General features: G+C 36.1%; 1 protein-coding gene and 1 long non-coding RNA gene across 3 annotated transcripts in view; one reads left to right on the top strand and one right to left on the bottom strand.

Moving 5' to 3' along the window:
* Nucleotides 1–4,460: 4,460 nt before the first annotated feature.
* LOC127862352 (uncharacterized) overlaps nt 4,461–21,285 on the bottom strand; it is a 30,252-nt gene continuing 13,427 nt past the window's right edge. Inside the window, exon 3 of the long non-coding RNA XR_008040554.1 lies at nt 4,461–4,505. This is a non-coding gene — a long non-coding RNA (uncharacterized LOC127862352). The remainder of the gene's footprint in view (nt 4,506–21,285) is intronic.
* On the top strand, nt 12,579–20,697 carry LOC127862343 (uncharacterized). 2 transcript variants are annotated; one of them, XR_008040552.1, is made up of 3 exons: nt 12,579–12,659; nt 19,452–19,589; nt 20,143–20,697. XR_008040552.1 is itself a non-coding variant. In XM_052401429.1 (3 exons), the coding sequence occupies exons 1-3, from the start codon at nt 17,908–17,910 to the stop codon at nt 20,315–20,317; spliced, it is 1,494 nt and encodes a 497-aa protein (XP_052257389.1). In that variant the 5' UTR covers nt 17,861–17,907; the 3' UTR covers nt 20,318–20,697. The 2 variants fall into 2 exon arrangements, 1 of the variants encoding a protein (XP_052257389.1); XM_052401429.1 differs by lacking the exon at nt 12,579–12,659 and adding an exon at nt 17,861–19,088.

The raw sequence follows: 21,285 nt of genomic DNA, 5'->3' as shown, positions 1-21,285 counted from the left end.
CTATCAGAAACGTTTCTTATACATATTATATAGGGAGTTGATGAAAAATCCGTTGTAAAAATGAGCATTTATTTCATATTGATTTTGAACTTGTATTCAACCGTCTGACAGTGAACCCGGTGGCTATTCATATATAATTTTGAAAATATTTTTTATTAAATGCAAATGACATATCCATATCATGATGAGTTTTTTGTTTATTAAAAATGTTTAGATATTTGTTTTATTGTGTTATTTTTAAAAAGACACCGATTTTTTTTTTTTAGATATAAATTAAATTTTGATTGTAACCATAATTTAACACAGGCCTTATTTCGTGGTTTCAATAACAGATAGTCTAATATGCATTTTATTTCATTTATGTTTAATGCGAACCTGTTACATTTCACTATCAAAAAATGAAATGTTGGTATTACGGTGCTATTCACGAACATTCGAATTGAATACATTTAGCATATTATGCATTTGCTTATTTATAACAAGATGGCCCTTATATGTTAATTGCAATTTTCACATTTCTCCCCGTATCAATGTATGTTGTATTAGAAATGTTGTTGTTGTATTATAAGCCGTACATTTTACACTTGAAGTCGCTTTAAGCTGGCTAAGCCGCGTTGAAATCACCTTTTTGTTGTTTTTACTTTAGTTAAAACAATATTTAAGTTAACAATTTATAATGATTTCCCTTGTTTATGATCTACAGAAAATAAATAAATAATTGGAAATCATTTAAGTAATTAAATAGGTTTTTTTTCTTGTGTACAGTACCTAACAATGCCTTAATGTTCCTTTATTCTGAGATCCACGCAACATACTGTTATTTATTAATCATCGACAATTACGCTGAGATTAATAAGCACGTGTGGCAATTATTATGTTGCCCAAACTGCTTAATAATATTGTGCATCAAACGGTATAACACGTTTTATAGAACACACACCTGGTGTGGTTAAACTATTTATTGTGTTTGTTTTCTCATTACTCGTTCATATGTTCCAGAAATAAAGATAAAATAATAAACTTTTATAAAGTATGTATAGCACCTACAATTTTGAATAATGATCATGCAATTGATATAAAATCTGTGTAAACTCTTAAACATTACGTCCATTCCATATGTACAACACGCTTTGTTTGTCGGACAATATGGCGGCCAGATAAGCGTTGCTGAAGGGTGTGTGAAAATCGATATCTGATTGGCTGATCGAAAAATGTGAGCGGAGCGATCGATACTTTGGCGACTGGTCAATTCCCCCATACGCTTGGTGCTATTGATGGCAAACAAATTGCCTGCAAATGTCCTCCATGATCCGGGTCTACGTATTTTAACTACAAGAAGTACATGTACTTCTCCGCTGTCCTGCTAGCTATGGTAGATTCTGACAAGTTCGTCTGGGCTGACATTGGAGGCCGTGGTGCTGCATCCGATGCACATTTGTGGAACGAGTTAGACCTGAAGGCAGCAGCAGATAACGGAGACCTTGACCTGCCATAACCTGAAGCTTTGCCACATGATACTGAGGATGTACCCTACTTTTTCATCGGAAAGAAAATATATAATTTTTCGACCGGCCAAGATTTATTTATTTTTTTATTTTATTTTTGGCGTAAGTGTACATTCATGATAAAGAAACAAACAAGCATATGCATTAAAACTAGGGATGCAAGAGGTTAACCGGTTGACCTAATGAAACGACCAGTTAACCGGTTACATTTTCGGCAGAAGGTTAACCTGGAATTTTTTTTATTATGTTTTTTTTTCATGGAATAACTTGTACGTTTTTACTTTTTTCGCGTTACATACTGCCGATTTGCGCTGGCGACTAGTTAAAACAACATGCCGCACCATCGACGGTAATAAATAACGTGTCAATAAACACAGCAATAAAGCAATAAGTCAATACCTTTATGATAACAAATAGGTGGTACGTTTTGATATATGGCACCATTGTTTTGTTTGACTCGCAAAAATTTAACTTGCGAACAGCGGAGAGTGGGGGCTATTAGCGAAAGCGTATTTGACACGTTTATCGAACTCGCGATAATAAACAGTTGAGACAATGCACGGCTTTATTTGATGTTTTGTTAACCAATACCCAACACTGATTGCTCGCGAAAATACCGTGTTTATAAGTCACAATTTTATCACACTTTGCATTCGTAGTAAAAATCTTGGCAAGTTAACGTCGTATTTGTTTATCCGAAATTATTATTATTATTGTAATTTACGTCACCAACGATGCCACCATTACCGTTCGAGGTATGGAAATACTTCAGAAAATCGACAGACAAGATCAGTGCATCTTGTCTGTTATGCAGTTGCACAATTTAACTGCATGTCGGCACCTCGTATCTGCGAAATTATATAAGATTTAAGCATCCGTCCATTGACAACAACAAGGCCAGTCCGGATGTGGCAAGGCAACAGACGTTGCACCAGGTTTTTGGCCCCGACCTTCGTCGAGCGAGGCGATCAACCAGGCCCTTGCGAATTTCGTGGTCCAGGCAAACGTGCCCATGAAAATCGTGGAACACGAGAGTTTTCGTCATCTGATGCAACTGCTGAATCCACAGTACGAGGTGCCTTCTCGAACAACCGTCAGGGCGCGCATTGACCAGTAGTATGATGACGTAAATAAGTCTCTACTGTCCAGTCTTCAGGGAAGCACGTCAGTCGCCCTCATAACTGACACCTGGACATCCAATGCCACAGAGGCATACCTCACAGTAACCGAACACTACATCAAAGAAGACTGGTCAATGGAGTCGCGCATTCTAATGACCGCCACCTGTTTTAATTTTAAACAAAGCAAATAAAATTATGATACTTTAAAATATAAATAAAACATGACATAAAATGACCGTTTTTGTACGTTTGTGTACGGTACTTTTCCGTTTCTCTCTCGTTGGGAGAACGTCTTGTCCGGTACTAATGCGCTACACTGCCGTTTTATCCGGTAGAAATCCGTTAGTCGCACGGTAATATCCGTAAGCCGACCGTTAATCATCCGGTACATATCCATTAAACGTACGTTTTGTTTTCCGTTACATCACCGGTACTCGTGCGGTCATTGTGTGTTTCCTACGCTTCACACACCGATTGCGAGCGTCTTGAGCGGCAGAGGAGGTAAATTGTATCACCGGATAACCAAAATCTGCATATTTTGTCCGTTTTCTCTCCGTTACATATTCGTTAGTCGGTCTGACCGGGCCTTTAAATAACGCAATGAGGACGGGCAGAAGTATACAGACTTCCTACACATACTCAAAGATGCATATATCACACCGTGCAATCGACTAACGCATCGTCTGCGGTTTATCCATCGGCTGCGGAAGTGTTTACATGTCGGGTAAAAGCGGAGTGTAAGCATTTCCCTATTCTTTATATTTTACGTATTGAATTGAGCAGATTTGCGTGTGTTCTTCGAGAGCCTCAGTAAGAACGACTTTGTGAACGTAATTCTTACCTTCCTAGCTGCTTACTTTTAAAGAAATCCTTAAGAATGTAGTAAAACATCAAAAAAATCACCACTCTTTCTGCCAAACTCTTATTACACAGGATTTAGATCAAAGATAAATATGAACAACATTTTATTGAAATATTTAATAATTTCTCTTCGGTTATTCCAAATTACAGCATCCCACATGAACACTTAACATTTTTATCAACGTTTAAATTCGAGTGGGGTTGGAAAAACGGCTCAAGACAACGGCCGCGGCTACTTATTAGATGGTCATGACATCGGCTGCGAAAATAAAATTATGCTCAAGCCATCGGCTGAGGCAATGAAAATTGGCATGATAAGATGTTGACGTTACTCATTGACCATATTCGATAGAACTATCATATATTTTGATCACAAAAACATTTTTAAGATTTTCATTCGTATTTTGAAATAAAATGGGATGGGTGAGTGAATTTCGTTTTTAAATAATTCATACTTTGACATTACTGAAACAATTCATTTACACGCAATATGTGAGTCGCTTCATGTGTCGCGCAAAATATCGTGTATTGAAACGAATATGTAACGGAGAGAAAACGGACAAAATATGCACATTTTGGTTATCCGGTGATACAATTTACCTCCTTTGCCGCTCAAGACGCTCGCAATCGGTGTGTAAATCGAAAGTACATCGCGAAGATAGGTGACATAACGATATACACACTATAAATAATGCAAGTAGATTGATCATTTTATATATAAAATATATACAATTCACTACACATGCACATTTTGCATTCCTTTGTTAACCACGTGACTACGATGATTAATCTACTTGCGTTATTTATAGTTAAATGGTAGTTACCTGGTACACATACCCAGTAAAATTTTATTACCGAATATACAGAAAATATGAAAAATTAACAATTTTTTCAAGAAATGTAATATACCAGTCGTGATATTTTAATAAATATGAACTAATTATTGTAAAAAAAAAATACGGTATTTTATAACTTTTCTTTTTTTTGTCAATCTGGTTGACGGTCCCTTTAGATAAACCTTTTTTATTTGCATCTATTAAGTTTTACAAATGTATCAGCTCAGTCATCGTAAAGAAGCCAGCCTGTCAGCATGGTATGCGAGTGTCCATGGACATCGTTGGGGCTTATTCCAAATGTTGTAGTTCTTACCCAAACATCGGTGCCTCTTTGGAGATGAAAGACCCATACCTTTGTAGCCGACGCTAATGGCGAAGAGCTCGAATCAACTATCACGTCACCCAGTTTCACTCCGTTTGATACCACCTCCAAATACCGATCGGTTATACCTCCTGTCTTAACTCCTGCATTATACACCAGCGACATTACGTAATACCCGGAAACGGGAACCCGAAATACTCCTGAATTAGGATTGTATGCATTGCCGACATTGGAAAAGACCTCGTCGAACAGGATCGTTTGGTGTACGCCTAAATTGTCCACATGATGTGCAGATTGCCCGGCACAAAAAGCAATTCGTTCTGGTATTTGACCTTAAGGGTTTGGTCATGAATGAAATATTAACAGCATTAAAGATGTGTCACAAAACATACAATTTAAAAATAATGACAGAAATATATTAATGCCATACAAACACATTTAGAATTCAAAGTCGTCTTCAACAAAAATATTGTCTTTAAAGAAACTTGAGCAAGGAAAATATAAAAATGCAACTCAGGAATCGACAAGCAAACGATAACTTACGTTTCAGTGGCTTTGGAGGAGGCATTTCGATTGCAGCAGTTATAGCAGATGTATTCGGCCATACTTTTGATGTAAAATCTGAATGTTCTTCGTGTGTGTTAGATTCATGATGAAGGTTCTCATGGACGATTTTGCCATTATTTTGTTGCACCAGCGCTCTGACCAGCTTGGCCAAGTTCGTAACCTTGGTCACAATATCGACACCATCCTCTTCGCCATCTTCTAGACGTTTTTCTATCCGTTCAAGCTTTCTGTTTCTGTCTTCCAAATGTTCGATACGGTTTTCAAGGGAAACTATTTTTTCAATTAGTGTATTTAAGATGCGTGCCTCAATCTCTTGGCCTGATGTTAAATTCGGTTGTATGAGCAAAAACAGACCGACGAAAACTAAAACGACGTACTTCATTATAAGCATAAACGTGTGACCAGTCTAGAAGGCAGAGGCATTGAGACGATAGTATTTTATAGATCGTACATACGCGGATGTGAGACGGATGGAAGCGATGAGTGCCACCTCCGTCATTTTGTCAAAAACTGTTGTATTAATTGAGATTTTGTCCGGGTATTCACTATTTCATGAAGTACACGAGCGAGTATATTTGCAGTTTGCACTTAAGGCAAACAGCACAAGTTTAAGTGGGAGATATGCAATTTTTATGTTCTAACACAAACACTCAAACAATAATCAAGATTCAAAAGTTTGAACAATTAAAAAATAAATATAATATCAAACCCAAAGTCAAGTCCTTCTGTAAATGAACTTTATAACGTCGCATTTAAAGTTCTACGTAAAAAGTGACCGACAAGTGAACTCAGGAAACCCACAATTGTGTTTATTGGTAGTATGAGCACATTTTGCACAAAACATTGTAGATTCTAAGGTTAACCGTTATGAATGTCGCATGTACATGAGTGAAATGTTTACTTGTTTTCTTGAGTGCTATCTTGCTTTTAATCTTTAACAGGAAACTTATTTGTAATGTAAAACAGCTTTTTTCTGTACTTTTCTGGCTGCAGTTATTATAAACTATATTCAGTATTATTATACGTTGTTATCCTTTTTTTTGAAAGATAAATAAGGTTGTGTACAGTCTTAATTATATTAACTGCATTTCACACAACTGGTTTACCAACAAGTGCACAACGTGGTGTTAATTGTAAACCTCTGCAGATTACTTAAGTTCCACCACATAATCGGTTGGATTATGGATACAAATAAGCGGAAATTATGTGTTTCTAAAACTGACATGTTCCTCCTCTGGAGCGCAATAACGAACCACTTACTTCGTTTTGTTCGAGTTATTGAACACTCTTGTTCGAGTTTTACTCTAGGTTGACTAGAGATTTATATGTGTTATTTCATATGCATTAATTTTTTAAGCACCGTTATATTTTGAGAAATCAGCTTAAACTTTGGTAGTAGTTTTCCCAAATGCCGAAACCTCTTCTCCCATAAAGCCACACTTGACGTCATGGTTGTTACTCAAGGTCAAGTGCTGTGGTAAAACATGTGTGACCTGGTAAAGCCCATTACGAATAAAATCAACGAATATTTCGTACAATATTTTCGAAAAATCAAGTTTACACCTGAAAAGTAAATTTCCTTAAAATAATAGCCGAATTTCGACGCTAGATGTGGCCAGGTAGCATATTTTTAACGCGATACAAAATGCTCGTTTTTTCATGTGAATTTCCGGGGACGATATACGAACATTGGCTTCGGGTACCTTCGGAAGCACGACGTAGAGCTCGTGAATACGTCGTTCTTCCGAAGCTGCCCGAAGCCAGTCGCATTTTGTGTCGCATTTAATCTATGTTGCCAAACCACATCTGGCGTTACAAGTTTGGCAAATGCTACAACGAGCACTCACTGATTTTGTATTAGCCAACTTTATTTTACTAAATATTGTAAGAAATGTTCGTTGATTGAAAGTATTTATGTTTCTTTAAAACAAAGTACTTAAGTGATATTTATTATGACTCTTGATTTCTTTTTTCATATGTTAGTTAAATGATGCGTCGAACCTCACAATGTGGTCAGAATTAATCACTAGCATACACGTGTAACTAAAAATTAACCCCATAGAATTGTTATTCAAATAAAGAAGAACTCAAAAGAGAATTTAAATTTGATTAAATTGCAATCTCTATACTCAGTTGTTTAGTATGCACGCTACCAATAGAATAACAACTTTCCGTGGCACGATGAATTAAAGTTAGTACAAATATCAACAACATTCCTTCTTGTTCTTGCGATTTAAAAATGAGCATCATTTAGTATTAACCACATATAATTGTACTGCAAAAATACGCACATTATTTTACCTTTATCATAAATAGCAACATTAAGACTAAATTAAACACTTTTTTTGCACTAGTTCCATTATTTGTGTAATGTACATCATATCACTTCATAATGTCTAGAAGGTAAACAGCTTAGAATGAATACCACAGTTTATGTTAAGAGAGCATTGTGTAGGAATTGCCTTATGGTCGTCCATTCATTATTTTGAAAGCTAGGATAATAGGTTTACATAATGACGTGTGTGAAGTTAGCCTATTTAGCCTATTTAGCCTATTTAGTACATAGGTTGAAACCAACATCCTATTTAGCCTATTTAGCCAATTTAACAGCCTCTTCAGCCTGTTTAGCCTATTTTAGCCTATTTAGACTTTTTAGTAAATAGGTTGAAACAGACACCCTATTTTGCCTATTAGCCAATTTGACAGCCTCTTCAGCCTTTTTAGCCTATTTAAGCCTATTTAGCCTATTTAGTAAATAGGTTGAAACATACATCCTATTAAGCCCTTTTAGCCAATTTTAACAGCCTCTACAGCCTTTTTAGCCTATAAAGTAAAAAGGTATACGTCCTATTAAGCCTATTTAGCCTATTTAACAGCATTGTCATTCTATTTAGCCTATTTAGTACATACGTTGAAACATACATCCTATTTAGCCTATTTAGCATATTAAACAACCTATTTAGATAGTTTAGTACATAGGTTGAAACATACATTGTATTTAGCTTATTTAGCCTATTTAACAGCCTTTTCAGCATATTTAGCACATGCCTATTTAGCCTATTTAACATTCTTTTCAGCCTATTTAGCATATTTAGAACATAGGTTGAAACAAACATCCTATTTAGCCTATTTAGCCAATTTTACAGCCTCTTCAGCCTTTTTAGTCTATTTTAGACTATTGAGCCTATTTAGTAAAAAGGTTCAAACAAACACCCTATTTAGCCTATTTAGCCTATTTAGCCTATTTAACAGCATGTTTAGCCTATTTAGTGCATTACTTGAAACATACATCCTATTTAGCATAATTAGCCAATTTAACATCCTATTCAGCCCTTTTTATCCTATTTAGTAAAAAGGTTGAAACATACATCCTATTTAGCCTAGTTAGCCTATTCAAAAGCATTTTCAGCCTATTTAGCCTATTTAGTACATTAGTTGAAACAAACATCCTATTTGGCCTACTTAGCATATTTAACAGCCTATTTAGAAAGTTTAGTACAAAGGTTGAAGCATACATTGTATTAAGCCTATTTAGACTATTTAACAGCCTTTTCAGCCTATTAAGCACATGCCTATTTAGCCTATGTAACATCCTTTTCAGCCTATTTAGCCTTTTAAGCCAATTTAGCAGCCTCTTCAGCCTTTTTAGCCTATTTAGTAAAAAGGTTGAAATATACGTTCTATTAAGCCTATTAAGCCTATTTAACAGCATTCTCATTCTATTTAGCGTATTTAGTACATACGTTGAAACATACATCCTATTTAGCCGATTTAGCATATTAAACAGCCTATTTAGAAAGTTTAGTACAAAGGTTGAAACATACATTGTACAGGCCTCGACACTAACGGTGGTCCGGGGACCCGAGGCCCCCAGATTTTGGCGAGGACCACCAGTTCTTTTAAGCTGGGTGGTCCTCCGGGAACCCTAAATTTACAGAACCACTTTGTCTTGATTGACCATTTGAAGTGCCTCCAATTTTTAAAGAGCGGCGCATAAAAAAAATCGGTAAAATCTTATCCGAAAATGTACTGCGAATCGAAAGCACGCGACTGAGCATTAGCGGCCAGCGTCTGTCAGTTGTAAATATTGATTTTCGACGATGTAAGCGACCTACAGTGCAGAGAGTATATTGAAATCACTGAAGCGTGTAAGTGTTACAAACGGTGTTTTTACTTCTATAATCAAGTTGTATGGGGGTTTTATCGGATTATTAATGGCTCCTTTATGATATTAAGCCCCCCAAAAAGTAACACTGGGACAAACTGTCACGACGATCAGTAATTATAATAATTATTAGGGCCGCTATTTCTTTAATCAAAACCATGGCATAGGGCATGATAGGCGATCGGGCTGGCAAAAGCATTAATTTCTCCACTAAAACACATGCCGGTATACACTTTTTTCTACAGGTATTTGTGAGAATTTCTGTTTAATAGTTCCATTATTATAATGACCTTTGAAGGATATAATTTGATTAAGATACCAATAATTTCTGAAATAAAAAGTATATCGTTCACTTGGTGTACTATATTTCGGATATGTTAAAATTCGGACATTTAAAGAAAGTGACATGTATGTGTTTTTTTGTTGTTGATAGTTTGTAAAAAAATATGCTTTATGTTATTTCAGGCAACTATATAGATGGTGGTAATTATCTGGGCCTTTCTGTCAGGAAAATAGGCGTGAACAACTATAATTTAATTGATCCTGGAAATCATCCACCACTAACAGAAAACGTTTTAACAACAGAAGCTGATGTGTGACATGTCCAAATGACCATATATAACTGTTTAACAAATTAAGTGAGATGATTTATTTTCTGATGTTTTGTATTTCTTTTTCCCTTTCAAAGGATGTTAATTGGTGTGATTCTATGTTTAAGTAATTAATTTTGAAACATTTAGGCAGCATACTGTTTAATACATTGAAGTTAACATTGTTATATTATTTTGGTTATCTGTGTTGTTTATCAAGTTGAAAAAAATGGTATTTATAAACAAATAAAGCGTATTAAGACTTATGAAGGTATGACTTATGAAGGTACTTATTTTTTTTTATGTAATAATATACTTTTTAAAGTGATAATATAGGCAATGACATTAATGTAGTAAGGTTTCTTTAAATGATTGTTCTTATTAATAAGGTTGGAATAATTGACAGTTTTCACGGCGCGAAAAAGTTGCAACAAGTTTTGTTGAGCCAGTGAAACCCCTGAATGCGCGTTATTACTTTTTATTTCTTAAAAGTTGTTAATAAGAACTTCCGAAACGCTAAGTTCTGGCGGCAAAATGCTGAAGATGATAATGCTGAAGATGATTATGAAAAGGATGACGATGCTGATGATTTTGATGAATTACATGATATCAAAAGTTTACAAGACAAGGTTATGAGCTTTTAATGGGTCTGCTTTAAATGGCAACAGAATTGAATATAGGAAATAAAAATGTGTACTAGTATGCTTCTTGTACTTATTTGCCCTTACGCCGAGAGTAGCTGTGTGTTGGAACAAGAGGACTCCCTAGTTTGGGTGAGGGCCACCCAAAGTTGAAAGTAGGGTTCCCTCCGGGTACCCTGTCAAAAAAGTTAGTGTCAAGGCCTGATTGTATTTATCCTACTTAGCCTATTTAACAGCCTTTTCAGCCTATTAAGCATATTTAAAACATAGGTTGAAACAAACATATTCAGCATATTTTGCCAATTTCACAGCCTCTTCAACCTTTTTAGTCAATTTTAGACTATTTAGCCTATTTAGTAAATAGGTTGAAACATACATTCTATGTAGCCTATTTAGCCTATTTAATAGTATTTTAAGCCTTTTTAGTGCATTACTTGAAACATACATCCTATTTAGCATAATTAGCAAATTTAACAGCCTCAGCAGCAGGGTTGGCATATTGACCGGTCAATTGAGTATTGGCCGGGCCGGCGGTCAATACCCGGTTAAAACCGGTCAATACTGGTCATTACTGGTCTTTACTGGTCAATACTGGTCGATTGAAAATTGTAGCATTTAAACATTACAAAGGAGCCATTTTATATTAAATCAATAATTATTCTGTAATTGATAAACTTTTTTCTGAGTTATTTATTGTAAAAAACTTTTTTAAAGCTGTAAAAAGTTACTTCTTTATTATTTATGGAAACAGTCTCAAATACATAAGGACTAAGGCAATATCTTTATCTCAGTGTATCACATCTGTTACTAAAGTATTATTACTATTGTAGGTGCCATAGCATTTCACTTATCTATTGATATATCTATTTGATAAGCAGATGGACAAACAGAACTCTTGTGTATTCTAGGGTTATAAATCTGGCCTCTTAGTTGGTAATAAAATGCATGCAGTGTTATGTCTCTGATATTGACAATTAAGCAAATCTGCCCTTAGGCTATTTCATATCACTCACACAAAAGAAGATTACATTGTACTTGCTATTAATTTAATAGTTACTTCTAACTTGTTTCCTTTCTGTATTAAGAGGTTTCTTTCCCTTTCATATTAAAAAGTTCAATTGGTGTTCAAATGGATAAACAATCAAAGTTCTTGATTTTGTCAACAAATAATATTTTCCAATTGTGGGTCTACTCTTCTTTTCAATTATTTTTTTTCTTTTAATAATTATTTCATATATGTTTTTATATTCTTATATCAATAAAAATTAAAGTTTTTTTCACTATTTTGTTGGAAAAGTATTTAAAGAAATCAATGCAAGAATACATGACAAGTAAGGATTGTGTAAAAAAGGTGCCATTTAAGGCCCTATTATCAGTTTTGGGTGCCCCAACCTGTATATGTGAGAAGACTGTTAGAAGACTGTTGGGACAGTGGGGTACGAGGAACAACTCATACACAGTAATTGACAGGTTCTTGTTGAATCAAGCACAGAATTATCTGAGCATCATAATTCATTAGAATTGAAAAAAAGTTCAATCGACCAGAAAAATCCAATAAACCAACTTTGACTTATTTGCAAAATTTTGAGAGATTTGCCTACAAATTGCATAAACAGGTATAAAATAGTGGGTATTAATAGCTTAAAGCGGGTATATACGATTTTTTAAATGTGTTTAATTGTAATAAATTGATAAAATATGTTACAATAACACAAAATAGGCAAGAAAAATTATACATTAAAGCCGAATTTCATAAAATGCAGCAAAGACAAAATAGCGCCCCGAGCCGATAGTGACGTACATATTTTCCTACAATAACCGAAGCATTCGTCTTTGTATTAGGATTGGGGATAGTGTTCGTGTGTCGTATGAATAGATATCGTTGCAGGAATTCAAATAAACCGTTAAACTAAGTTTCGATGCACATCGTACATGTATGGTATACATGCTGGCGAATTCGGCTGTACACACCGGGGATGAACAACTTTTGTCACGTGACCACAAAAGTCAACGCAGGTTGTTGAATTACATCAGGAATCCCGCTCCGTCAGGTAATTTTCATCTTTTTATAGAGAATATGTTAAAATTTCTGGACAATACAAAGCTTATGACATGCTTCATACCTTTTCGCATATTAAGACGCATTGCACTTGTTTCGAAGCTTTGCAGTTTTTAAGAACACTTCGACACAAACTTTAGATTTTCGATGCAAACGCAGTTTGATTTTATATTTTTTTACTTTCCATTCACGAATAAATCATATTTCTAGAAAAATGAGAGCACACGATGCTTAATTTTTGATGATTTATTGTATTTGCGATATAAGTTGTTGTTGTTATATTTAATTTGGGCAGTTCTTGCTATTTCAAAAATTTACAAACGCGGGTTGGTTGAGCAAACGCAGTTTGCTGAAGCTGGATTATGGCAAACGCAGGTTGGTTAAGATTACGGAATCCGGATAGTGACATCTATATTCTTGCCCTTCTTTCATCAAGGGCGACACACGACACACGAAGCGATACACGATATTTTGCGCGACAGTCGCGGCGACGCGCGATATTTTATTATTCAAATATCGCCCATATTATCCGAATTTCGTGTAACGCGGTCTAATTTCAGACCGCGACACACGACACACGAAGCGATACTCGATATGTACTGTTCAAATCAAATCATCATCAACATCTTCATCATCATCATCTCCATCTTCATCGCCATTATCATCATAAAATAAATCGCGATTCGGAGCGGAGTATTGTAAAATGAAGATCTCAAAAGAATTGAAAAATAATTTGTCGGAATGTTATTTTTCTCATGCTGTTTTGTTAGTTGTCCAAATATATTTAATATTAAATATTATCTTAATATTAAGATTTGGTAGTTAAAGAATGCAATTTGAATGAACACAATTGTATGCATATGTTTTGCTCAGCTGTGAAGATTGAGGGAACAATTTATAGAAGAACTGTGAGAATCATCTCTACAGTGTTGCTACTGTTCCGCAATTCATAATACTATATTTTCGGAACACGAGCATTTTACTAAAATGTTGAAAGTTAATAAAAACAAAATATACGGTGTTTGGGAAAACGTATTGAACACCTGAATGTTGAGACACTTTACGACAATGGGCTCGAGTTACAGGTTGTAGCACGGCGTCTCCGTTAGCAACGTACCAGTATAAATTTAATATAATAGCAAAATTGAACTGAGCCTCGCTCTGTGAAAAGGGGGTTGAAAGCATGTGCGTTAAGTGTTGTCCCATATTAGCATTTGCAGTCCGCACAGGCTAATCAGGTACGCCACTTTCCGTCTAAACTGGGCGTTCTTCTAAGAAGAGACTTCTGAAACGAAAAGAATCATACAAGCGGCACGAGTCGTCCCTGATAAGCCTGTGCGGACTACACAGGCTAATCTGAGACAACACTTTACACACATGCATTAAACCCATTTTTCGCAGAGCGACGCCCAATTTTCCGAGTCTAAAAAGTTTGAGAATATTAAAACCCATTCTTAATATTAATTAGCACATTCATATATTGTCAGCCTGATTAAAATTACTGAGAGCAACACCACTCATTCGAATAAAAAATCTGTACCCGCTTCGTCCAGATAAACTTACTTGCTTGTTTGTTTTAACCTAACCATGATAAAAAGAGACATACCTACTTATTACAATATATGAACATAATTTAATTCCATCCGCATCATCAGATGAGGATAAATATAACAACCAATGTTATCTTATTTCTCTTAATGAATAAATTGAAAACACAAATAATGTTGCCCATTTGTAAAACCAAAAATAAAATCAGAATAATAACACGCCAAATCAATGTTTCGAAAGCACTGTTATGCAATTAGAAAACACAAACGAGCAATAAAACCAATCGAAGCATTTGAAATTGACATTCGGATTATGAATGCAGTAAAAATAGCCCCTTTTTGTCTCCCCTGATTTTTTGAAAACGCGACAGTCGACAGGCGATATGATTATAGCGAAACTTGAACAGTACAAATATCGCGTGTCGCCGCGACTGTCGCGCAAAATATCGTGCGTCGCTTCGTGTTTCGTGCGTGGTCCTTTGAACGCGAGACACGACACACGAAGCGATACACGATATTTTGCGGGACAGTCGCGGCGACGCACGATATTTTGCGCGACAGTCGCGGCGACGCACGATATATTTAACACGATATATCGCCTTTTGGGCTACCTACACAAGGGCGATATTTCCTGGTACATTCTCGCTCGTCGCTCCGTGTATCGCGCAAAATATCGTGCGTCGCCGCGACTGTCGCGCAAAATATCGTGTATCGCTTCGTGTGTCCCCCTTGATGAAAGAAGGGCGAGATTATAGATGGCACTATCCGGATTCCGTAAAAGATAGTGGTATACGCCGGTTGATTGAATATTGAATACCATTTTGTTTCAATTTTGAATGTTGTACTTATTCCTATGATATCATTTTCCTTTTCAGAATGACACGAAAAAAGTCTCACCTCGGGCGGACCAAACGAAGGACTGGATTGCATCACACTTCTGAATTCCTACCGCCAACAACCTCGCCTTTTCGAACAGCAATGAAACGAAAATTAACACCAATGAAGTCTCCAATTCAGCAACCCTTTCGATCTCCTTTGTATAAAGCAAAACGAAAATCGCACCGAGAACTATTTAAAGACAATGATAATCGCGATACTAACTGGGTTATTGATATGAACTCTCAAATTCAAAGTGACAACGCGCCAAATCCAATGAATGATATTTTTGACAAAGAGGAGAACAACAATAAGTGCAGTGCAACACAAACACAGAATGTTACCGTTGAAAATTGCACACAAACGGAAAATGATTATGCATCAAATATACTTACCAACCCTAATATAGCAAATAACATCGCAAAAGAATTAAAGGAAATGGTGGACGTTGTTGTTGAAAAGTTATCATTACATTCAAAACTTCATTTAACACTGTTAACTTTCTTCAAACTGATTGTGATGGATTTATTTCCACTTGATAATATTGCTTTACTGTTGTGGTCCGATGTAGTGCGATGGTTTGATACATCAAATACAACACATATGCGATACAGTGAGGACACAAAACTGTTTTGGAAAATAGGGTGGCGTTTGTTTGGTTGTCGATTTGTAAATTTTATGGCTGGATTCAAAAACCAGTCTGAATATTCGCTGGGTATTTCTGAGAAAAGTAAATATAGTCCAAAAACTTCAAAGATAAACTTTGCTGTTCCAGATATCAAAGTGCTTCGTTCTTTTGATCGTTTTAAGTGTGACAGCCAACGTGACCCTGGGATTTACGATGATGTAATTTCATTGCTCGAACAGAATGCAGGTCACATGTCATTTTGTCTTACATTCGATGGCAAAAAACTCAAACAAGGTTTAACACAACAATTTGGCGACGTTGATCTAATTGGATTTGAAAACGGACCAACACTAATGGAAAAAAGATCAATTTTGCAGCAGACTACTGAAGACTTAAGTGTATTATCCTCACAAATCCGGAGTCAATTTGACAAGAAAGTTCCTTTAAAAAGGTTGCCAGATGAGCTGAAAGCACAACTCAAGCATTTTCTCTTGAATATGCTTAAAACTGTGTCAACAGGAAAACATGAGATGGAGCAAATAAAAAGGAAAAAAGAGTATGCCAAAGATAAGTTGATGGAACGAAGTGATGAAACTAACTGGAGAAATGGGAAGTTTGGTTATGCGATAAGTGCCATTATTGCATACATCTATGACATTGACACGTTTGTTGGGAAATCTGAGAAAGTTATTCGAGAAATATGCGTGTGTGTGGCTTCACTCAATGGAAAATTGTTTGTGGATGATAGGAACGTTAGCTTAGAAAACAACAGTGCATTTTATGCTATTGATGAACTTCAAAATGTGGACGAAAACTACAGTACAAGATTAATCAAGCAGAGAACTGAAAGGTGGTTTGAATTGCGTGCATCAGCCAAGATTACCGGCAGCACACTGTACAAAGGGCTTGGGTTTGATGGTCTGAAAAATCAGAAAGACTATTTTGAAGGTCAGTTCTGTGGCGTCCCCAGCAAAACACCATCTGAATACATAGCTAATGCAATGAAGCATGGTCAAGATAATGAAATCAATGCCGTAGCAACACTTGTTGGCAAGATTTTGCCTGTCGTTTTGCCTGATTTAGTTTACTGTGAAGAAGGCTGTGTCGTGGTGCATGACGAATGTCTAAACCCATTTTTAGTTGTTTCACCAGACGGAAGTCTGCGACGAGACGTATCGATGAAAAGTTCAGAATATGCAGTCGAAATAAAATGCCCAATACGTGACGTACATTATGAGTTCCCAGAAAGATACCTGCTGCAATGTTTATCTGAAATTGAGGCACTTGATGTCGGAAAACTTATATACTTGTCCTGGACCGACACATTTACCTCTGTCTTTATCGTTGACAGGAATAAATCTTTGTTTGCTAAGGCGATGCAGCTCGCAAATTCATTATTTGGTGGTTCCAAGATAGAGATGCCAACTAGGTTGCCGGATCAAATAAAACTTCTCAAAGAAGAAATGCATACATGTTGCAAGACAATACCATTGATTGGACTCTTTCCATCTGCAGTTGTTGGAAACCCTAAAACATGCTCTGACCAAGAAAGAACTGTATATGATATGACTTGCCTTTTAGAATCAGTACAAGACTTTCACGCCAGAAGATATGAACTTAAAAGAGAAAAGGCATCAGAATCGATTGTGTTTATTTGTTCTGACCTAAATAGAAGTTGGGATAAAAACACAAGGTATAATGTTCCAGTTGCGTGGTTAACAAAGGGTTACAGTCTCGACACACAGACAATGAGACAAATATCAGAGGGAGTACATATGAAGTGTCATGCAGCTGGTATACACATTCCATGTCAATCCTTTGATGGCCAGTGGCACAATATTGTTACTAGAACAATCGACAATAAGCCTCTGACAATACTTCAACTCCAGAAAGATGTATGGCGAGAAGTTGAGCAAATGCGAAAACAGACAATAATCACTAAGTTTCGAGAAATCAATACCTGTCCAACTTGGTTTGTCGCACAAAATGACAAGTTCAAACGAATAATTGTGAGCAATTACATAACGGATGTGCCAAAAATAAAACTTGAAAGAAACAAACCTTCAACAAAAGAAAATACAATAGGAGGGACACACGAAATTCGAGAAGATTCAAATGCATGTATTGATGTTAGAGATAATTCGGACATACAAACAAACTCAACGGAAGAAGACGTAGTAGAGAATGAAATGTTGACAACTCCATATAGTGTCACCGACAAAGATGCACGTTGCTTACTTGCTTTATTAAAGTCAGACAAAGCAAGCAACAACAAAGGTCAATGGGATGACAAAGAAGAAGATCACATTAAAGAAAGTATGTCTATGTCAATGAAACTTAAATGCATGCGAGATGTAGAGCTTAAAGTTCTTGTAAGGTACTTTAGAAAGACGCGAAACTTGACACTGAACGAAACGGCAACTAAAACTCGCAAATTAGAAGAACTTTCAGGAATGCTTGGACTATCAAAGCCTGAAACGGAAAAAGGATCTTCGAAAAGGTCTTCGAAAAAACAGTATCACACCAAATCATTGCGTGATTTAGCAGTCAAAGTACTAACAACTAAAGTTTCAAAGCAAGCATTAAACTGTGCTTACGCAGAGATCATTTGGAACGATCAGTATATCAAGTGGAAATCTGAAGCTCCAGTTTTGGACAAAATTAGTATTAATGAGACTGGCATTTCTAGAGAATGGTTCTACCACCCAGAGTTCAGTACAGCCAGAAATCAGCTGGAAGTGAAGTGTATCGATGCCACACATTTGCTTACACGAACAAGAAGGAAATGTTGTAAAGGTGGTCTTGATGGGTTAAGCAATAGTGCTTGGAAAAGAGTTGCAAGAACGGGGAAAACATTGCTGACTCCAATCATGGTGGATGACATTACAGATCCTATGTCATCTGCGATGGCTGCAACCCACTTCTCAGACAAAGTTGAATCAGAAATGCGTCAAATGGGGGAGATCGAATCAGCAGATTTATGCAGAGACATTCGAATGTGGTGGGAGGCAGAGGACTGTTCGGGAATCCCGGCGCTTGAAAGGTTCAGAATGAGAGAGAGTCTTCGAAAACGTCTCTTGTCTCATGTTGAGTTCTGCAAATTTCCACCACCAACAATGAACGTTGCAGGATGGCCAATACAGCTCTGGGAGGCACTACTGTCACATATCGATGCCAAAACCATGCTGTACGAACTTTGCCATGGAGGCTGTTACAACGTTAGAGCGTTTAGTAGTCTAATTGGAGAAACATTTTTCTCTGAACTTGTTCTCCATGACAAGACCGGATGCGGCACTGTTTCTGCTGCCGAGTTTGGACGTTTCATTGGAACAGCAACAGAGCAGCTGCATATGCGTCAAGACCCAGACAGGTAAGTTTATATTTGAAAACATTTAATGACTAGATAAGTATGTGTATGTGGTTTCTTACCAGTACATCTCTAGTTGGGTTGGAAATACTATTGCCATTTTTGAAATTTCGATTGCCCCGGCCAGGGATCGAACCGGGACCAGACCACTGAATTCGTAGACCATTGTGTTACCACTCGACTACCGTACCACCATTCTATATAATAATTTACCAAATAAGTAGGTAATTGTTACAATCAATAATCAGGTATTTGAAGAATATCGTTTACATTGCATACCAAAATATATAGGTATGATATAATTCAAACCGATTGTGTTCACATTGGCTTTCAGAAAATAATCTAAATCAAATTTTATGATTTCAGGAAGTTTTTTTACCGTACTAGTCGCTCCCATGTGTATGGCTTGACTGGATCAACTGAGAGCAGCACTGCACAGCCGACCAACAGTGACGGATGCAATACGCAACAGCAGAATGACATCATTCGAAAAATAAGATTAAAGTAAGCCAAGATCCTGTGATTTAAAATTATTTAAAAATGTTTTAGGTTTAGAGATGTCTACAACAAAAGTCTTTTTAAAATGAATCATTATTTAATTGCCAGGAGACAGTCAACATTTATTTTATTTTAAAGGTATGCTTTGTACACTGAGGCACGTGCTCAGAAAATGCATTGTAATGAAGAGGATTATATGTGTCTAATGCAGATGTTTCCTAAAATGTGAAATTCGTTATATAAACTTATCAATACGTAATATTCAACAGGATTAATTTGCATCTGTCGTCAAAAAGGTTAATTGCCAAGTTGAAGAAGATCAATTTCATGTATTCACTAAGAGTCTAGGACACGGGTTCGAACCGTCGACGAGTACAGGGGTCATAATTGCCTGAAAATGATACTCAGTACTGTTAATAATTCATGATTCGACATAAAATGTGATTACATTTTATTGTCTTTGCTTCGGATGATGTCAAGCTGAAAAACTCGCTCTCAGTAAATAAGATGGTAAATGTTGTAAAATAAATAGTTTTCGATAACAAATATCATGTTTCAGGGACCACGAATTTGACATTCCAAAACGGAAGGAACCTAAACGAAAATTTGACACCGTGTCAACAAGCAGAAACGCTCTCCAGAAGGGAACGTTGGGTGTCCGATGGGAGAGGGCAAGACGAAATGACAGCAAAATGCTTCTAACATCAAAAATGGGAATTGACATTGACCCGTAAAAGGAAATCATAATATCATACGACAGTTTGTAGTTCTTTAAAAGACAGCTGTCATTTTTGATATTCGTTAACCAACGTTACCTATATTGATTCCGTGTAATGCTACTGAATTTGATTTTGTGTTGCTCTTTCTATGTTTATGCATTGAGGAGCTACCAATATTGGGGCCGTATAATATGCTGCCTATATTGACGCTGTGGGATGCTTCATTTAACGAGGCCTACCGGTATATTCAACCTTTTTGGGGGATTTGAAACAACAACAGACATATTGGATCTAACTTTATTTTGTTTGCTGTTATTTGTTTCAAGTTTTAAAATTACAGTTTCTAAAAAATGCCATGTATCTTGTATCTTGTTAATTAAAAAAAAGGTATCTTTCTTTTAGTTGCATAATGATAAATAATGTGAACCTATAAGGAGAGAGGTATCATGAAGCAAATAAAACAATCGATTCCTCTTATTCTGCAAGACATAGTTTTCATTTTAGGTGTATACCATTATCTTTTGATCCGAAACTTTAAATATAATAATAACTATTGACCTTTACATGGGCGCCTTGCAAATCACTAGTGTCTTCATATTGGTCATACAATATAATGTCTTTATGTGTAACGTGAGAATCCTGACAATCTTACAATATGATTGTTGGAGATAATACTTAAAATAAAGCTGAAGGCATACTACATCCATGACAAAGTACACTTCACCGAGATAAGTCTAACTATACTGTGAAAAACATTGAAAAACCCAGCGGTTGAACGCAAACAAGATCAGTGTCTTTAACAACAAAACGAACCAAACATATGCAGATTAATTGTTTTATTGCTGCAAAGAATATCCCGTATCGCAATAATAGCTTATACGCAAAACATTAAACTGGCCTATGTGCAACTTGAGAAGGAATTACAGATTTACATGTAATTGTTGACAATTCGCACAATGATTCCAATGAGACAAAAAGCTAAC

Source organism: Dreissena polymorpha, chromosome 16, assembly GCF_020536995.1.
Source record: "Dreissena polymorpha isolate Duluth1 chromosome 16, UMN_Dpol_1.0, whole genome shotgun sequence".
NCBI classification, from domain to species: Eukaryota; Metazoa; Mollusca; class Bivalvia; order Myida; family Dreissenidae; genus Dreissena; species Dreissena polymorpha.
This window is presented reverse-complemented; position numbering and strand designations above follow the sequence as displayed.

Excerpts from the sequence above, each read along its gene's own strand:
- LOC127862343 (XM_052401429.1), top strand. The coding sequence starts at position 17,908 with ATGTTGACAACTCCATATAGTGTCACCGACAAAGATGCACGTTGCTTA. Across the intron at positions 19,089-19,451 it reads ATGCGTCAAGACCCAGACAG|GAAGTTTTTTTACCGTACTA; the intron begins GTAAGTTTATAT and ends TTATGATTTCAG. Across the intron at positions 19,590-20,142 it reads ATTCGAAAAATAAGATTAAA|GGACCACGAATTTGACATTC; the intron begins GTAAGCCAAGAT and ends ATCATGTTTCAG.